The sequence below is a fragment of the Rissa tridactyla genome, chromosome 2 (assembly GCF_028500815.1).
Source record: "Rissa tridactyla isolate bRisTri1 chromosome 2, bRisTri1.patW.cur.20221130, whole genome shotgun sequence".
Classification (NCBI taxonomy): Eukaryota; Metazoa; Chordata; class Aves; order Charadriiformes; family Laridae; genus Rissa; species Rissa tridactyla.
In genome coordinates this window covers 136,163,562-136,183,715 of record NC_071467.1, presented here as the reverse complement: position 1 = coordinate 136,183,715, position 20,154 = coordinate 136,163,562, and the positions used below count along the sequence as shown (strand labels likewise).

Below are 20,154 nucleotides of genomic sequence, written 5' to 3'. Positions count from 1 at the left end.
CTAGTACAAAAGGTAGAAGTCTGTCTCATTACTAATAGATTTTAATATAAAACAAGAATTATTTTGATTTTTATTTGAAAAGTAATTATATAAATAATTGCTTTGAAAAAGTAGCAGGTCTATATGAGTTATTTGAAATTTGCAAAAGTGTGCTAAACAAAAATAGAAAACACAGATGTTATAAAATTGAAATCCCAGGGCAACTCAGGAGGATCAATAAGTGAATTCAGACATATAAAATCTTCTCCATAGACAGAGAGAATTTTCAGCATTTCAGACCAGTAAGGTAACTGCCTTGTGTAAAGGCTCAGGTTAGTGGAAAGGAAAATACAGACTACAATCCTGCAAAGATTTAAAACACATGCTTAACTTCATGCACCTAAATAGTCCCATTAACGTGAAGTTAAGCATGTGTGCGTGTCTTTGTAGGATCGTACTCAAGTGATATCCCTTTGATGAATGTTTCTTCCTGTGTTAGCAGGGAACGGTGTTTGATCAGGCCAGCATGGGGTTAAGCACCCTTTATCCTCTACACTTAGAGGACCCTACTATGTTGGTGGGGGTGAGGATGAGGATGAGAGAAGCAGCATCCAGCCCTGAAGGTATACAGTTCAAATTCTGGCTATTTTAAGAAGAGGAGTCTCTAACACAGCTGAAACTGAAGGCCTAATTGTAGGATTTGTGTCCTGCAGCTTCCTGAGCTGCTTTGGGTTGCAGAAAAATTCCTGATGAAGACGGTTTAGATTTTTTTTTTTTTTTTCATACTTTATATCTAGTGATTAGTATGGAAGTAGCTCTGCCGATTTCCAGGTTAATCTTGTTGTGCTAACAATATACCAATCATTTTATTTTCCGTTCCCCTCCAACTATGATAAGAGGTCCATTTGCGTATATACCCATACATTTTTTTTTCAGTTTGGATCTTAATTGCAACAGCACTGATTGCAAAACAGCCGCATAATATATCATACCGAACAACTAAGAGCCTAAGCTGACCTCTACTTATACATTCCTGACTTAAAGTTTCTTCAGGTATGTTCAGTACATTAAGACTAGTACAACCACCTCCTTGACGGGAAAAGTGTGCCACAATAGACCAGGAAGTTCTGTGCAGAATAAAAATGAGAACACAGGGAACTGTGTTTCCTTCGACAGTGCAACTTCCAATTGCTTAAGGCCTTTCAGAGCGTAATTCTAGAGGCTCTTTACAAACACAGTAATCATACCTAATAAATGCATTATAATGTGGGCATTCTTGGATGCATTTCCCACTCAGTTAAACCAACAAAGAAAGATTCTGTCATTTGCCTAAGCCATCACTAATTTAGCAATAGGCAGGAATGGATCCTCCAAGTTCCTATTCTCATTTTAGAAGCAGTTAAAGAGCTTGGATTTTTTTCCCCACCATTTTTATTGAAAATATATTTTGTTACACTTCTTCCAAACAGAAGTTTATAACTGCATATAACTACTGCATTATGGACTGCCCAAGAAAGACACGTAACTTGACTGTATATGCCACAAAGATGTAACCACACATGCTTCCTAAAATGAAAAAGAATTCAAAACATATGAAGTATATCAGGAGAGAATATAAAAGAGAATTCAACAAAAGGACAAAAGGAATCCACCCTAGATGTCCTGGTGAAGAAAACCAACTGAGGATTATTCATGGCTGCAAATATTCAGTGGCTGTGAAAAATGTTGTCAAAAGCTAAACTGATCCAAAATAGAAAGCTGAGAAGTTGTGTGGGAAAAAAAAAATTTAAAAAAATCTTATTCTTTTTCTTAAATGCTGTTTTAGTATTCCATATATTGTTCTAACAAAAAGTTGATTTGGATGTATTTAAATGAGGAATGGTATTAAAACTAACAACTGACTCATTATACATCACTTAAATTGTAGCATCCCTGAATTATGGTTTGTGATGGCTTTGCATATTCCTAACTTTACAGCTAACACCCTTTCCAGTTTTTATTATCACCTCATTATTCCCATTCTTCCTTCATGATGTTATGGTGACTAAAAAATATGTGACTAGAAAATAGCAGCCTTTCATACTTCAATCCCCTGACTTCCCCTGGGGGAGTGGATTACTGCATCATAATACTGGTATCTGTTAGTTAATGCTGTGGGCTTCACTCAACTTCAAAGCAAAGATATTAAAGGCTCGTTTTCCACTACAAGGCAGGTGTATTTTTATTAGCTCTTTTTCAAAATTGCTATGACTTCACTTGTGGATATCCCGCCAACAGCCATTATTGAAAGCTGGACTATAATTGCTAAGGAACATGCAATGTCTGAAGCACTAAACCAGTGTTACTGCAATCCTCCAACAATTGACTGAAACCAAGTGTTACATCATTAAAGCTGAATTACAACACACCCATGGCGTGTTTTCCATGTGTGCTATTTTAAACAATAGTAGAGAAAAACCTGGCTATAAATTCACAGATCCCCAATTTGTTCAAAATTCATGAACAATGAGGGCTGTCTGACAGGCTCTGTTGGCTCTATTTTAGTCAGAAATGTCATGCACCATAATTAAATGTCTGTTTGGCTTTTATTGGAGATGGAAATGCTAGCTTTAGTTATAAATTTAAACAACCTGTCACAAGGGGAGACTCCACATTTGTATAGTTTAGGAAAGTTTAGCAATTGTAATTGCTCCAGGAAAGACAAATAAACTAATGGAAACTGTTCTATTTCTTAATTGGTTTTGCATCGGAAAAAAATAAGCTAATGCGGTTATGGTATAGCTTTCATCTGGTTTGGACCGAGTTCTTTGCTTCAGTAGATAAAGTTAGTGCACTAGTACTTTCCATTGCCGTTGTTTAATTTTCACGCAGGAATTTACTGAAGACTATGGTGATCACAGCTTCTAGGTTAAGAGAAGATGCCATTGACAAGTGGCAACAAAATACCATCAGTCTTCCAGAAAAATGTTTAGTTCAATTCAGCGCAGTTCGCCCTGATGTTGTCCAAGTGGAAATATTTTGCCGTCACACTGGTATGCAGAGGCTATTATAGTTTAAGCAAGTCCTGCAATTTTTCTACTCAGCTTCAGAAATTTTACAGTGCCCAGATTCCAGTGGAAAATATTTGATCACTCATATGCTTGGACAGAAATTTGTCACCTGGAATAGAAATCAGGGTAAACCTGCCAGCATCCTTATGCAGACAGGCTCTGCAAATATATACTAGGCAAGATCTCTGCCAAATAACTTGTGTCTGGCCAATACCACCTTTCAAATAGTCTGTGAATACCAGTTGCCAATAAAGATTCATTATACCATGTATAGGTAAATATTATTTTAGCTTTTGCATCTACAGTTTTAAGCTTACACAGTAGCAATTCATTTGCTCTCCACATATTACCTGTCTGCAAGTTTCTGTGCAGTAGCCAATCACAATATTCACACTTCTCACTAGCACCTAAACAATATTCTTCTTTTACTTAAAATAGATCGCTGTCAGATGCAAACATTTCCAAGTTATGTTTTTCACTAACACACAAGGTACGTTCTATGGCTACTTTAAATAGTAATATCACATGCAAAACTTCACAGTAGATGTTATAATCACCTAAGCCTTTTCCTGCTGCACTGCTTTTCAAGAAGGTAATCATTTCAGCTGGGTTCTATAATCTATTTAAACATAAGTGAAAGTATAATGTCTTCTACTGCTGAAAATGCATGCATATATTATATTCATGCAAAAAATAATACTATCTCTGTATTTCTCATAGTGAAACTTTAGAGCCATTCCTTCAGGCATGGTAGACCCTTCAGAATAGTCCCAAATCATGTACTGGGTTACAGTTGTTAAAAAAATTAAAACTTTTTAGAACTTTAGAACTTTCGCTATAAATCTTTGCCCTATACTTCTTCATTCTCTCTTGTTTAGAAAAAGAACACCAACTCAGATTATCTCACTCCAGAATGCTATTTACTTCTGCAAAGTTGCACCAAACTTGCTGTTATAAAACTTCTCAGCAGTTGTGTTGATTTAATTTTCACTTTAATTTTACCACTATTTTCACCTATTAGAAGAACTGCACGAGAACAAACCATTGAATAGCTATTAACATTTGATTCCTAGAAACATGTGATAGCAATACCCATTTAGCAGCAATTTTTTTTCCATAACCTTTTCCAATTTACCTTCCTTTCTTTCTGTTACATCCTTTCACACAACTTCATCACTTCATTTTTCCTCACCTCTTCTCATTATAAAATCTTCCAGTGTCCTTATGTCTCACTAGCACTTCAGCTATTTGAAGCTCTCTCCTGAAACCTTTCTCTATTGTTGCTTATACATTGCTTCAGATTTTCTATGGGGTTTTTTCTTTCCTTCTTTCCAGAAATGTTTGGAACTACTGAGGCTTATTTTAGAGGGTCCTTTTTCATATGAAGAGAGCTGGTAAATGAAGTTTTGCCCAGATAAAAGGCAAGTGTCTATATGTTCTTGTGTGCACCAGCCAGGACAGCTAATGGCAAAGATGTAATTCCTTTTTATAGCCCTGATCTCTAATTCTTCTGGTTATTGATTTGTCACAAACTTTGTTTACTGAATTCTCAACACCAATTTATTCCTGCTTTTGCAGAAGACATTGGTGTCTGATCAATTACTATATCAAGGATGAATCCTCATTCAGTTTTCTCTGACAATGGTAAGGTCTTTTTGTTGTATTAGAGCTCTCTCTTGCAACATGACCAGGGATCACATTTGGCCCCAGTTGCCAGAAAATTTCATTTTCATGTGCTAAAAAAAAAAAAAAAAGTCTCACAACTGTGAACCCAGCAAAGATAAATCTATTAATCTGTTGTGTGTTTGGACATTTTTCCATTTTTCTTTAAATAGAAGGTATTTCTATCATTTTTTTCTTTTACTGAAAAGATCTAACGTGTAGATCCTGTATAAATAAATTATATTTTATGCCATTTTGTAGGGCTCAGTAGATACATCAAGTTTTTATGCTCAGATACACCAAGGTTTTGTGAAAGCTCTGTTCTCCTCCTGCTTTTGTACTCCTCTAAATATTATTGCTCCCAGCACAAATTCTATCATCTTTATCCTACTCTCTTCTTCAAGTCTTGCTCCCACCCCTGCCAACTAAATTGCAGCCTTCCCAATATTATTGTGTCTGACTGTCAGCATAGGTTAAATATAGTTTAAATTATTTATCTCCTGTTTCCAACTAAATTTTGCCTCCTTATTTCCCTGTGATCCTACCACTGTTTATATATCATCTCCAATTCCCACCTCTCCCGAGGTTCCCCACATCCACGTGTGCAGATTCTTTCCCAACAACATACCTGAGATAATTAGTCTTATTCACTCACACATCTAGGATTCTCATCCAGGCTCTTGTCTCATATCTCCGATCTGGTGGTTCTCTCGGCCAAAACTTTTATCTCTCACCAACGTCCACCCAGAACGCTACTGAAATAAACGTCTTAGACTATCCCTTTGGCTATGTCATTCCTCTGTATGTACATTTCCTTTGGCTCCCTTTTCAAAAGTAAGCTAATTTTCAACATTTTAAGGATCTTTTCAGCATATGTCTCTGTTCCCTGAGCTAATTCTGTTAGGTCCCATTATCAACACGCTGAATTTTCATAGAAATACTTTGTGATTTCTCCTTCAATGGTCCTAATATTTGTCCACATTCATCTGCTACCTTTTATCTCATGTTTACACTGTATGTGCCTGGGAGCAGGACTATCATTTTGTTCTGGGACTTGACGGTGCCTTGAACAATTGTTAGAATACCTGGATGAAATCAACTAGTTTGACTTCAGAGTTAATAAAAGAAATATTTATTCTTAAGCAGCACACTGCAAACAGTGATTGTAGTGATGAAGCATTTTGCTACTTGCTACAGTCCAGCATTAAAATACCGATTTGCTACCATAGAGTGAATGCACAGCAAGGTGCTCCAGGACATCCTTAATACAACAAAGGTCAAAACCACACAAATGTTAACAAGGTCTCTAAAACACCAAATAAACAGTTGAAAAGTCTTTTCCTCTCTAAATACTTTGAATCAGAAATAATCTCAATTTTCATATTTGTAAAGCATTTTTTTTTTCAACCTAAAGAATATTTTAGAGCTGTTTTTCTTAGCATGTACTAACACCTGTAAGGCGAATATAATTGTTTACATTCATAGAGAGATTTATTTACATTTTCATAGAGAGATTTATTTACATTGATGGCTGCACAGTTTTTCTCTATTATAACAGTAAGAGCAAAACAAAACAGGAAAGTAAGTTACTAAACTACCAAATTTCATGTATTAACAAGGCAATCTATTCTTCTGTTCAGCTACATACTTCAAAGCGCTTATTCAGCCAGAAATTTTCAATTTTTTTACCTCCCATTAAAATAAAACGACGAGGTGTTTCATGTGTTTCGTGTAATGCAGTTATTTTTCAGCTAAGTAGTATGAAAATGCTGGGGGAGAACGAGCTGCAGAGAGCTGGCATTCCTTAAAAATTACTATACATGAATAGTTACACATGCATAATTATATAATTACACTTGATGGCAGCAATAGCACATAGAGAAGACTAATAATAGCAGGTAAAATCTGCAGAAATCTCATGAATATCCTCTGAAAGTATGAAAAGGTGGCACTTGGTGCAGAATATATTTTAGTTTTACATTTCAGCATGACAATTACCATGAAAGAAAGGATCAAAGTCAAATGGCACAGCTGGCAGCTTGAGAATAATTTAAGAGGTGTACTGGCAATAGCTTTTTGGTCTCAGTAAGATGGACTGCATTAACTGTAATAGGGAAACGATGGTGGAGAAAAGTCATACAGCATTCTTGCCTGGCATTAGTACAACATTAGCTGAACCTGCAGTTTTGATGACTTCATAGAAATTTTAAGGGAGAAAACTTCTGCAAATGAATGTGAACAATAGCAATGTCTCCTCTGCAGTTTGCGACAAAACAATCTAACATCACATTTAGGCTTAAATCACTGATTCAGGAATTCATGAGCACTGGGGAAATAAGATTAACATGTGCCTATAGTATATCCAACCATGGTTCCTCGACCTTGTTCCCAAACTACAAAGAGATAATCTGTCTGCAAGGACATTACTAAATACTTTAGAAATCAGGGCAGCTGGGCTGGAAGGATGTAATATAAGCTATGTAGACAATGTTGTATAAACCCAAGGCTCTTCTCTCATTTCCCACTCTCCCTGTAAAGTTTGAATTTTACAGTGTTGCAGAGGTGGGATCACAGAAGAAACTTCTTATCATTCAGCTCCCTTACAAAGGATGCAATAAAAGGAGTTTGGGAGAACGTACAGATCCTTCCTACTTTCCATCCTTACTCTAAACTCTCTCCTAGATCATTAGCAGTACCCTTTGGACCAGCTATGCCCTGTATGGACCAGAGAGGGTCTATCACGTCTGCCTAGCTGCCCCACGCCGTTTCCTTCCACTCCGCTTTTCATCTGGCTACTATTTTGAATATGCAAACTCTGTCCAGCAAGAATAATGTTGCTTTTGATAACACACTTTACAGTCACCAATTTCCACGTGTCCCCCCTAAAGATGACCACACCTTGAACTGGAGGCAAAAGTGTGATGTGTCTTAGCTGAGCTTTCCTTCAAGCAGCTAGCTGCTCAGCAGAAGACCTACCTTTATTTGTTTTTCAAGGCATTAAGCATAGTTCCAGTTTCTTAGCAATTAAGCTAACAACACGGTTCCCTTTCAACCACAGTTTTACAAAGATGATTTACATTCTAAAGACTGTCTAAGCCAAGAGGCAAACCATGAACGGTTCTGAAAATCAGAATCTCCACTGCCAAATGTGTTATGGGTTCTCTGAAATTACTGGCATATATGCCTAAATATGCACAGTCTAACACATGCAAATTTCACAGTTGCAATATGCTTTTGTGTAGAGTTTAATAGTACAGATTATTGCACATTACAAAGCAAAATAAAATCATGAAGACCACGTAATTTGATCTGCACAAAGATCAAAATAAAACAGCAGAGGATGTAAAGTAGTTGGTTGGAGAGATTTTATGTGGACTGTCAAGGAAAAATGGACCAGTTTTGGTTGCATGCTGCTTTCACAGCTATTATTTTTGTTAGTTATGCAATCTGATGCTTTTGATTTTTATTTGATGCTAGTAAGTTCTGAAAGCCACAGAGTTTACGAAGCCAAAAAAATAAACCTGGATCCACTAAAGAGCCTGTTTTCTTCTTTCTTAACTCTCCACTAGCCAGGAGTGGAGCGGTCAGTTTTACATCACTGAAAGGAGCAGATTCGATTCATCTAGTGGATAGAGACTTTTTATAAGAACTTTGCAGAAATTAGTAAATACTTAGAAGGTAATAAATAGTCCAATAAGATACTAAAAAACATCAAGTTAAGATGGCACCAATTTATATAAAAATTAAGGCTATAAAACTATATTTCTTCTATCACTCTTCTTAATCAGTGTTGTGTAAGCCGATATTACAGTGGGAAATAGTTGTACAAGTTATATAAGAAACAGTTGTATATGGAAATAGTTATATAAGAATATACTATGCTATTATTTAAATTTGTTTCTTGTTTTTTGATATAATTCATTGATAGCTATGCACCACATAGACATATAAAACAGAGGCTTCCCCCCCCATCCCTCCCCATTAATGAAACAGAAAATTAAGTTTTCCTACAGCGCGTTCTATCACTTGAGTCACTGGGGCAGAGCACATTGAGCAACGGCAGTTTGAGCATTCCAGCAGAGCTGTGAGTCCTTACTGACCAATTCAAATATTTGGCACATTGATAGGACAAATATGTTCACTACTGTGTAGTTACCAACAGAAGGACCTTAAAATGGTATGAACAATTCTGTCTGAAAAGGGTATGAACAATTCTGCCTGGAGCATAATAGATTTTATCAGACATCTTGGCCTAGGATGCAAATACACAACTGCTAAAACTGGTTAAAATTGGTCTTCTTGGAAATTCCCCATGAGTAATATTTATTTTTTTGCTTTTTATTTTTCAAGTTTTTAAATGAATTCCTCTGTGTAAATCCTCCTGTTAATCCTCTCCATTTCCTTTTATTATCTTTTCCTTTTTCACACATGGAAAGAAAAAAGCAAAAGTAATAAAAGGGTGGAGAAGGAGAAACGGAGGGGAGAGGAAGAAATGAAAGTTAAAAATTGGACTCTATTTTAAAAAAGTCTCAAATATTTTTTGGTGCTTTTAAAATAGAAACATACAAAAGCATATGTCAGTTTTTGTCAGCCAAGTGCACATTTTAGACTTCTATCCAGAGGGCACGGCAAATTCTAGGCAGTTATACCCTAATTTTTAAAATTTATGAAGTTCTCTTCAGTTGTTGATAGCTGTGTAACACATTTTTTGGTCCAATTTACAAGTCTGACAGTTGAATTCCTGCCTTTTACATGTTTTATGGTCTGAGGATGCATTTTAATAAGGCCCAGATAACCCCAGAAGAAAATTTCCATCCATACACGTAGTATGGAGGATACATTTGGAACGGACTCAGTTTAGGCCAACACTTCCATTAAAAGCGAAGACGGCTCAACAAGATACTAGAATTAGACTCCTGAACACATCTCATACTGTGCTAGAATGTATCCAGATGAAGACAAAAGAGAACTTAAAAAAATATGTATACTTAAACCCCCTAGTTTCTAAATAAGCCAACTATTTAATAGGCTTCGATTGAAAGTCAGGAGTAAGAAATGAACTGGAATGTAACCTAGATGATGGTGCACAGAAGTGAGCCGGGCCCTTTATGTATGCACGAAGGCAAGTATCTGCCCTAAAATGTTATAATCTAACTAGACTTTTCACAAAGGAAAATGGGGATCGGTGTGGAGATATGTAGATATAAACCATTGCAGTTAACAGCCAGATTCTGGTTTTTAACATCCTGTTTAACCACCACTTTTAACTGTTTTCTAATATCTGCCTGTTCTTTGTAGTCAACTTAGGTGAGCTGAACAAGAAATAAATATATCTAGAGATTTAGGGTTGTATGCAGATGTGCAATGAATTCAGGTAATACCTAAGGACAAAATATAGCATCCTTTTCTCCATAAAATCCAAAATGTTCAAACTAAAACCAGGCATTTTCAACTGTGTATTAGCTTCCAATCAGCAAAGTAAACAACCTATTCCAGGCATTTCATGGGCTCCACATGAAGATAAACCAAACTAATTCTGTCAGGACAGATGTGATCACTCCCAGACTCCATAGGGGGTTGCTGCATTATTGTGTCTTAGTTTCAAGTGATAACTGGAGCTTTATATGTACTTTTTTCCCATAGCACCTATTTCCAACTTTTAAACATACAAAATGTTTTGTGTGTTCTGCATTTGGGAATCAGTTGTTAAACATAGCATTTGCTAATCTTCTTTCATCAGGCAATTTTTATTTGCCATTGGCAGGAGAAGTAAATTTTAAAACATTCTCTTTGCCTTGCGTAATACCCAAATATAAAAATAAATATAGCATTGTTGCTTTCTCTATATTCCCTGCCTCTAAATATCATAGAAAACAGAACTCATACAAAGGAATGATATAACAAGGCAGTAACAAGAAAAATAAATCACAGCACAGATAATGGTTTGATTTTATCTTATTGATATATTGCCCACTTTAGACAAGAGGCACTGGCTGGTTAGAATTTCGCATGCAGTTGCCCAGATGTCACAAGCTAGCTTTCAGTCTCTGGTTATTTCAGGTGCTGCTAGTAGAAAAACAGAGACTCAACTTTTCCTGTGCTTGTCCTTTGTTATTCATAAGAAGCTTCTGAAAAAATTTTTGGTTTTAAGCATCAATTCTAATAAAATATATTATAGGATATTTTTAGTTAATTTCTGCTTTCCTAAATACAGGTATTGATTTGGCTTTCCAATGGCCTGTGTTACAGCCCGATTCTGTGGGTCCTACACAGCCCTTCTGTTCCAGAAATGCTGTTTCCACAGCTGCCACGTTCTGTTTGCTGTTACAGAGGTGGGAATGGACACTTATAGGAAGAAGAATCTTGTACCTGCATCTCACTTGCCAGACATATAAATTGGGCAACCCTGGACTGCATGTCTCTCTTACATTTGGGTTTTCTCATTTAAATCTTGTGAGACAAAAATATCCAAAATGCTTCAAATACTAGGATGGTTCTTTGTGGTCACCTTGTATCTGCCAAACCCAGATTTATTCCACATCAGAAATAGCTAGCTTAATTAAAGCTGTCATCTCCTAAAAGCTAGTTCAATCCCTCTGCCTGTCATGTTGAGGATAAAACTCAGCCTAAGCCATCTGCCTTCATGGCCCTGGAACACAGGCACAGGTCTCCTCTCCTTAAGGTTAGGAAAATTCCCACCAGCCAGGTGCAAAATTTTTGGTTACAGACTACCTGATTTTGGAAGGAAGTCTACTAATTTTGCATATCAGGATGTCCTGATAAACACATACACGCGGGTGAGCTTGGTAGCCTAAAGCCAGCGAGGCCACAGAGCACAGATGCACACTGGCCACGCACAGCGGGGCTGGAAGGCTCCCCGCTCCGGGGTGCTCAGCATGGTTGGGGGACACAGTCTGACGGTTGCAGAAGGTGTCTTCTGCTTCTCCCCACACCACATGCGCGGATGGCAAGTCTCAGCAAGTTAACCAGTGTCTTTCATTCAGGACGCAGCAATTGCTCATTTTACTCTTGCCTTTGACTCTTAGAGATTGCAATGTGCTTTACACTATGCTATACTTTAAATCACCTTTGAATGTAAAATGTATAAACTTAAACGTGTAAGCTGATCGGTAAGGACTGGCTCTATCAAGCACAGGAAACACAAGCTTGCTCTGACTGCCTTTGCATCTCCCCTACGGAATCCAAACAGCGCGGGATCTGTCTGTAGCCAGCCTCTCCAGTGTACGCCAGCGCTGCTCGTGTTGTGATGCAGAGGTGCCCCTCTGCTTATGCAGATGACTAACACTGCAAACGAGGCATTCTCTGGGTGCTCCTTCACTGGAAGTGCTTTTTTAAAGCTCTTTAAAGGGAGAAAAACAAAAAAATTATTCTACAGATTAGTTTTCCTACTAGTACTACCTCTGCAGAAGAAATCCAGGTATGAAGGAAATATACACATTTGTGCATTAACAAAAAAAAAGTCAGTTAATGCTCTAGTACTGGAACTGCAGTTACACAGACAGAAACATCTACCCATGTGGAGTATCTCAGTTGTCACCAGGGTTTATCCAAGTTGTCACCAAGCAATTCACTGGTATGGAGATTTCTATTATTATTCATGTGTTATTATGATGTAGAAAAGAATGCAGTTTGATGGGGTTTGTAGTATTACTGGCTTTTAGAAAAACTATGCGTTGACTTATGAACCAAACCAGTCTGCAATGCAAATTAGTAACAACATGTGTGGAATGGCACAGTTTAATTTTTACAAAGACACCCTCAGATGTATAACTGAACATTAATAATTTCATTTGGCATGGCTGTTATCTTCAAAATGCAAACATTGCATACAGATGCAAGCCAATCACTAACTGCTTTGGGCGAAGAAGGGTCAGAAAATAAGCTTTACAACTATCAATAGGAGTGTTGACAGAACAAAACAAAGTTTCCAACAGTATACGTGAATATGTATTTTCTATCTTCAGGATACCACCTTTGCTTCATCTTTGACTGCACGCTTCTGATTTCTATTAAGTATGACTACCTCCCTGTCTTGTCAAGCAATTAAAGTGACAAAAGTAATAGCAGATGCCTCTTTCATAGTTAAAACTACAGCAAGCAGAGCATAGCTTGTATTTTATTACAACCACTCTATACAGCCTAATAATTGCAAGGTAATTGAAAAGATCCTGATAATAAACCACCAGTTTACTTTTTTCAGACAAAATAAATATATAACCCAATTCAGGCTTCATTTTAACGACACATTAGATGGTTTCCAACTTGTCTTGATTTTTGTTTTATTTTATGATTGTAAATAAACCCTGGAAAATTCCTTCCCCCATTTTACCACCTGAAACTGCAGCTGTTGGCTGACACTATCAAAGCCTCGCAATTCCGAACTCACGTGCAAATCTCATCAAGTGCAGACACTTCTAATTGATTCCAGAGGTTTTTCTTTTGCTAAGATCAGCGGGCAGAAGAAGAATAATGAGCAGCTTTTAAGCAGAGGGGGGGAGGGTGTTGAGCTCGGGGAGTGGAGGTTTTAAAAGCTCCAGCTTGGCTGCTCTGCCAGAAATGCAGAGCAATTTTACGGTCAATTGGCCAGAGCATCTGGAACTATACATCATAGTCTTTAGTTGATGGTGGTGAAGCCGACTCTCAAACTGGCTAAGTCTAAAATCAGTAATGACTCTGCTGTCACACCTAAGTGGAAACTAACTTAATCTACTGCCAGATTTTACTGTGACTTTTTCTAAGGGACATTATTCCCCTTAGGGCAGTTGTCAAGAATATTAAAAGTCCCGTCCCTGGGATACACCGCATGGTATAGCGAACTTTTCTGAATGAAGCTAACATAGAAAATACAGATTACAACTCATGTTTGTTCAACTCCATGTGTGTTGACAGGGCTTTTTATCATAAGGCAATAGAGTTTCCTTCCATCCCCAGCTTCATTTCTGAAATACATTTCAAATACACCAGCCAATCTAGTTAGGGCACAGAGACTGCATAAATGCTGAGGTCATAAATCATAGCACAGGGCACAGAGCTTTCACCTTAATGGAAACCAAATATGGGGTATGCTGCTCTTTGAAATGTGGCACAGATGATCATAACGAGGGACCGAGGAAAAATGCTACAGAGCAGAAAACTATCGTTGATGTGGAAATAAGTTCTTATGAGTAAATGTTTGTTTTAAGTCAGTACTCATAAGTCAGTATTCCAACACTGGTAAATTACACTAAGAATCAAGTGAGGTAACAGCAAGCCTTTGTACGATGAAAGGAGAAATAAGTAGCATGGTAATATATCACATTAAGAGGGACTGCTGTGGAACGCAGAATACAGTGCAAATCAGTTCTTTAATAAAGAGATATTATATATTTTATACAGACAAATTAGCTGACATACTCGTAAGAAATACCAGAACTGCATCAAAGATCAGAGAAGCAGTCCATTTGGTACAGAATACTGTCTCCACAAGTGTTTGGAACAGCTGTTTGGACCAAGTTTAGATACTCTGAAGGAGTAAATAAACAATTTGACCACAATGAAGTTAATTTCTGCCTTCATCAGTTAAGGGCTGAATTATACCCTGCAGCATAAGATTTTATATCTCTTCCAGAGTTTGTTATATTTCTAATGCCCCACATGCCCACATAAAACAGAAAAGAAAACAAGTTATTAATTTAAAATATCACACCTGTGTACAGTCTCTCTTTTTCTCTCTTTTCTCCAGTGAAAGCTGTCCTAGATCTTTATCCTTCCTACCTGAAAGTTAATACATGCCTATCAGTGCTTTCATGCCCAGGAAGTTGCAGGGCAGGAGGAGCCTAGGTGAAGACATTTAGTCTCAGATACAATGCCTTAGCTGACATAAAGGTAAAAGATAAACAAGCACGTCAAGATAGACAACTGTATTTCCTCCTCCAGCATCCTCACTCCTAGCCCCTTAGTTTAAGAGTCTTTCTCAGTACTGAGTTGCAGCCACTATGAGAGCTGGTGAAAATATTTAAGACAAGAGTTCCAACAACATGTCAATGGCTCTCGTTTCTGCTTGCTCCTCATTAGTACTACTGTCAAATAACAGCCAGTGCTTGACCAAAATCAGCTCATGGAATATGCTGGCCGATGCCAAACCAGAGCGGTTGGATGGAAACACTTTGAAGAGGTGCACCATCATCACAGATTTATTTTTACATATCGTGCCTGCTGAACTGTCACATAACTGAACACACGAGCAATGTTTTCTGCTACTTCCAGGTGGTTAGGAGACTCCAGGCCCAGCCTGACAGAAAATGATTTGGCTTTAGTAATACACATGATTATCACATTACACAGGCATGAAGTAATCAGCCTAAAGGAAACTAACTAGCATAGGATGTGGCAGCACAAATCCTCAAGCAGAAACGCATTAGCTCCCCAGTCTACTGTCTAAAACCAGTCAAACGTAATATCTCTGCCCCTGTCATCAAGGTTTTCAGTGACTTCCACCCAAGAAACAATTTTCTTAACATCTAAAAATTTCCTCAAACAACACCACTTTTTCTCTTAAAAAAAAAAAAAAGAAAAAACAAAATACAAAAAAGCCCTGCTTCTTTCACTTAACCATCCATAGGAAATACATACAGCATGAAGAACAGAAAACGCATGCTGAGAACTGTGCATTGTTCCACCTTCCATAAGAAAAAAAGGATCACTTTTCTAACTCGGATAACTTCAAATTATTGTCTTGTTTGGAGAATGAAAGGACACCAGGAGAGATCAGCCAGGAATATATCTTGAAAGGACCCTAAATATGATAGCAGGGAGAACAATACCTTCAAATGACCATAAAAATAACATGGTCTTCATATGGGACCAGGACTGGTAACACACAACTTCAAAATATATGTAGACATAGCGTTGTACTTACCAGAGTGTAGATGCAGTTAACAACCATATTAAGATTCTAGCTTTAGCAAAAGCAGAAATCCTTCTTTCTTACACCTTCCCTGGACCTCAGCATTAGGAACCTGTCTTGCTCCACAGCAAGTTGCATCAACTCACTCATCTGAAGAAAAATCTTTGATTGCATTAGTCAGACTGGCAGGCCAACCCAATTAGCTGGGCAGTGAGGGTAAAAGGCTGGAGCCAGAGCACAGGACTGCTCCTCCTGCTGTAATTGCAATCGTTAGTGACTTTTTTTCACAGCCATCTGAGCTAATTTAACAGCAAAATGGGAAAGGCTTGATCCTTGGTTCCTCTGTTCTTCTCTCCCCTCTCTCTGCTCTCCTAGTTTTCTTATTTCTTCTGTAGTTTCCTTCTAGTTTTCACCCAGAAGGCCTTCCTTCCATACAGCAGTTCTGATAATTGTCAGACCTTTTTGTGAGCCAAATGCAATCATTTGCATTTTAAATTACCTAATTTTACTAGTTAGAGTAACCTGTAAAGAGTACTGCAAGGATATTTACTTCTGAAATCTTACCTACTGGTTCTAAAATAGTCACGAGAAATATGAATATATGAAACATAGCCATAGAAAAAACCAACGGGTATAGACAGGAGTCACGTACTTTTCCATTAATGATTCATCATGCTGTATGGAAAAATCAGTATTGCACTTATCTGCTGCAATGGGCACCACTAAATTAGGAATGTTGTGACAGAATTATTTGTTAAATTCTAGACATGCTGAGTAGTGCCATCGTGCCTCTTGCAGTTTACTTTTTTTCATCCTTAAGTGTCCTGAAAGGCATAATTTATAGACTCAAAATAATAAGACAAGAGAAATTCTTTTACATGATGTCATGCATTCATTACTATCACTCATGAATACTGGATTACTAAAGAATTGTTCGTTTGGTAACATATAAGGATGATAATGTAAGGATGACATTTTTTAAGTATTGCACAGATTATGAATACTGAAAATATAACATTAAAAAGATCAAAGTCAGATAAATCTAGGTGTATGTTAAAGATGGAATATGAATGAGGCAAACAAAAGGATTAAATAAATGGTTTGATTTACATCTCAAAAAATTATAAATGGATTTGAAAGAGATACAGAACAAAGAAAGTTGAAAAGCAAGCACAAAAAAAATCCATAATAGCAGAAATTAAAATTGCTTGTGAGATAGATCTATGTTAATGGGCACAAACTTGAACATAGGAAGTTCCACCTAAACATGAGGAGGAACTTCTTTACCCTGAGGGTGGCAGAGCCCTGGAACAGGCTGCCCAGAGAGGCGGTGGAGTCTCCGTCTCTGGAGACATTCAAAACCCGCCTGGACGCGTTCCTGTGTGACCTGCTCTAGGTGACCCTGCTCTGGCAGGGGGGTTGGACTAGATGATCTCCAGAGGTCCCTTCCAACCCTATGATTCTGTGATTCCGTAATGGGCCTCACAAGATGCTCAAAGTTATCTACACTATTATATTGTGAAGGATAGATAACCTGTTTGAATGCTGAACAGAACAGAAACAATTTTTAGGACAAATTTTAGACCTAATTTCTGAGAAAATCTATTAGTTCTTTATTTATGTTTTCTGGCATCTGCTCGTTCAAAATGATCAGGTCATCATTGAGGTAAAATGTTAATATTTGAAGACTTTTCAACATGAATTGAATCTCTGCTCAGAATTTTTTTATCACAAATCCCATTGTAACAATATTACCACTCCTAAGAACATTCCTACCATGAATCCAGAAATTGTATTATGCATTGAGAGCACAAATGAGTAAATTCTATCAAAATGAGGGACCCTTTGAAGTTCATCACAAAAGCTATTAATATCACAAACTTGTTGATTTATGATAAAATGTAAGTCTCTAGTGTTGACATATTGGCATTACTCAGAAGCATTATCTATTTTGGTCTCACTGAGAGCAAATGATTTGGAAGACATCTATTCTTTCAGTATTTTCAAAGAAAGAAAAAACATGTGAGCTAGGAACTCCTGTTTCTTGTTAAAAATGGCAAAACAAAGGACTAAGAAAAGAGTAACAGAGAAGTATAATACGAAGGATAAAAGGAAAAATGCTAGAAGAAAAGATAGGAAAGTACAGTAGGAAAGAACTCAAGATATCCAAGAAGTTAACATTTTACTGAAAGATACATGTAAAGAACAGAGTAAGAACTATTTCATTTTATTTTCTTCTTCATGGCAGAATAGAAAGCTGTATAGTTCCCTATATACAATAGAAGTAACAATCTGTTAACTTTTACTCATTACTTAGTAAGAGACTCTTTTACATATGCAAAGCAAGCAAGTACATGATTTTTTTTTTTTTAATTGAGAGTGCATATTTTGACATATAACTGTCCCCAACTCTGAGAGTCATATCTCAAGGGCTATAGAATTAATCACCATATTTTAGAATTCTTCACTTCAAGCTTATCTACTGTAATATGTTACTCAGTAAATAATAAAAACATTTTCCAGATGATATTTGAGCAAGTAAGATCCTTAAAATATCTGCCGAGTTCTGGCAGACTCTTATCAAAGGAATTCAAGAACTTTTTGATTTACACACCAAGCTTTGACAATGTAACAATATGGGGAAAAAATCAAAACAATTCTTGATTAGTGGCATTTATCTGGCTTAAAATATTGTCCAATAGTTATTGTTTCCTATCCCAGGTAAAAAGACAAAAGAAAAAAAAAAAGATAAGGTAAGATAGTTTTCATTCTCCTATTGTTTGATCTCTTGGAAAAACAGAGAATAAGCACCACTACCAGAAATCTCCAATTAGGAAAGTTGCTATAAATTTTGCAGATGTTTCAAGTCAAAGGAACCATTTTGAACTTGGTTTGAGTCTCAGTCCCTACTGGTTTATTTCATTTTTTCTGCTTTTAAGCCAAAAGGTAACTTTCTGATAACAGTTCTACTAGTCCAGCAAACTGTTCATAACCTTGCTGATAACTGCCTTTGCTGGGTACTAGCACTAGGTAGCTTGGGAATGCTATTCAGATCAGAATCATATTAATGAATCAGTGTTATTTAATTCAGATAATATTGAAAGTGTTATTATGAAATATCAACTACACTGCAAAGAGAAAAAAGTAAGATTAAAAAGCAGAAGTCATAAACAGGATAAAAATAAGTTGTAAGAACAGAAAATCAAAGGTCTATTTAGTCCAGTACCCTATATTTGTCAATGGCTAAATGTCTGTTTCTGAGGTACAGTGTAAGTACAGAAAAATATATTTCATATTTAAGACTCTTCCAGCATCCAAGCATTTTTAGATTTGCCCCATGAAAAGTGAGTTAATCAATTCAAATTCAGCAACACAATTCTGCTATTCCCTTCAAAGCATATGACAACTAATATATTATTTTTGCAGGAAATGATAAATATACACTTTCTTGACTTTTTTCAATCTCTGTAGTAAACCTCAGTAATTTTCTTACAAGTTAATCATAAAAAGGGAGAAATAAAGAGATAAGAAAAAAAACCAATATTCTATTCAACAATATTAAAGGCTGAGAGAGCCGGGACTCTTTAGCCTGGAGAAGAGAAGGCTGAGGGGAGACCTTGTTAATGATTACAAGTATCTAAAGGGGGGGCTTAAGGAGGATGGAGCCAGACTCTTTTCAGTGGTTCCCAGTAACAGGACAAGGGGTAACGGGCATGAGATGGAACATAAGAAGTTCTGATCAAATATCAGAAAAAACTTCTTTACGGTGAGGGTGACAGAGCACTGGAACAGGCTGCCCAGGGAGGTTGTGGAGTCCCCTTCTCTGGAGATTTTCAAGACCCGCCTGGATGCAGTCCTGAGTAATGTCCTCTAGGCAATCCTGCTTTAGCAGGGGAGTTGGACTAGAAGATCTCTAGAGGTCCCTTCCAACTCTGAAAAATTCCATGATTCCGCGATTCAAATAATATAATCAATTATAAGGAAACAAAACATAAACATTTAGTGTTTCTGTTTTTTCTAAAAAGATAAAAAAATACTGGGTAATTATCAGAGACATTTCAAAATAAATGTCTTACCTCATAGGCAGAGCCCAAGGAAGAAAACTGACTCCTTAAGTGGCCAAGTTTGTACACAGCTACGAAAACTAAGCAGCGGATGATTTCCAAAATGTCTGCTTTAGGCCTAGAAATGGGAAGTAATTCAGATTAACATCTTTTCTTCTTTGTTAACTTCAATGAAAAAAAGAATGTAGAAATAGTCTGTGATGTCCTGCACTTACACCAAGTCATCTTTCTTAACCTTATAGTTAAGTTTTTATAGTATTTACCTTATATGGACTTACAACACTGAATTTACTGGGGGGGAGAATACACATACTCACAAACTATATATTAGCTCATGCAAATGTAGATGGATATATAGTTATTGTCTTTTGATCTCAAAAATAACAACAACAAAATTCTGAAAACTGGTACACAACTAGTTCAGAATCTTTTCATCAGTCTATTTCTGTAACTTTTTACTAATTCACATTATTAACTCCCTAAATTATATAAT

General features: G+C 36.8%; 1 protein-coding gene across 2 annotated transcripts in view; it reads right to left on the bottom strand.

Annotated features, from left to right (window-relative positions):
- AGMO (alkylglycerol monooxygenase) overlaps positions 1-20,154 on the bottom strand; it is a 198,451-nt gene that overhangs the window by 65,120 nt on the left and 113,177 nt on the right. For both annotated transcript variants that reach the window (XM_054191521.1, XM_054191523.1), the window contains exon 12: positions 19,674-19,779. In XM_054191521.1, coding sequence (XP_054047496.1) covers positions 19,674-19,779 — 106 coding nt within the window. The remainder of the gene's footprint in view (positions 1-19,673; positions 19,780-20,154) is intronic.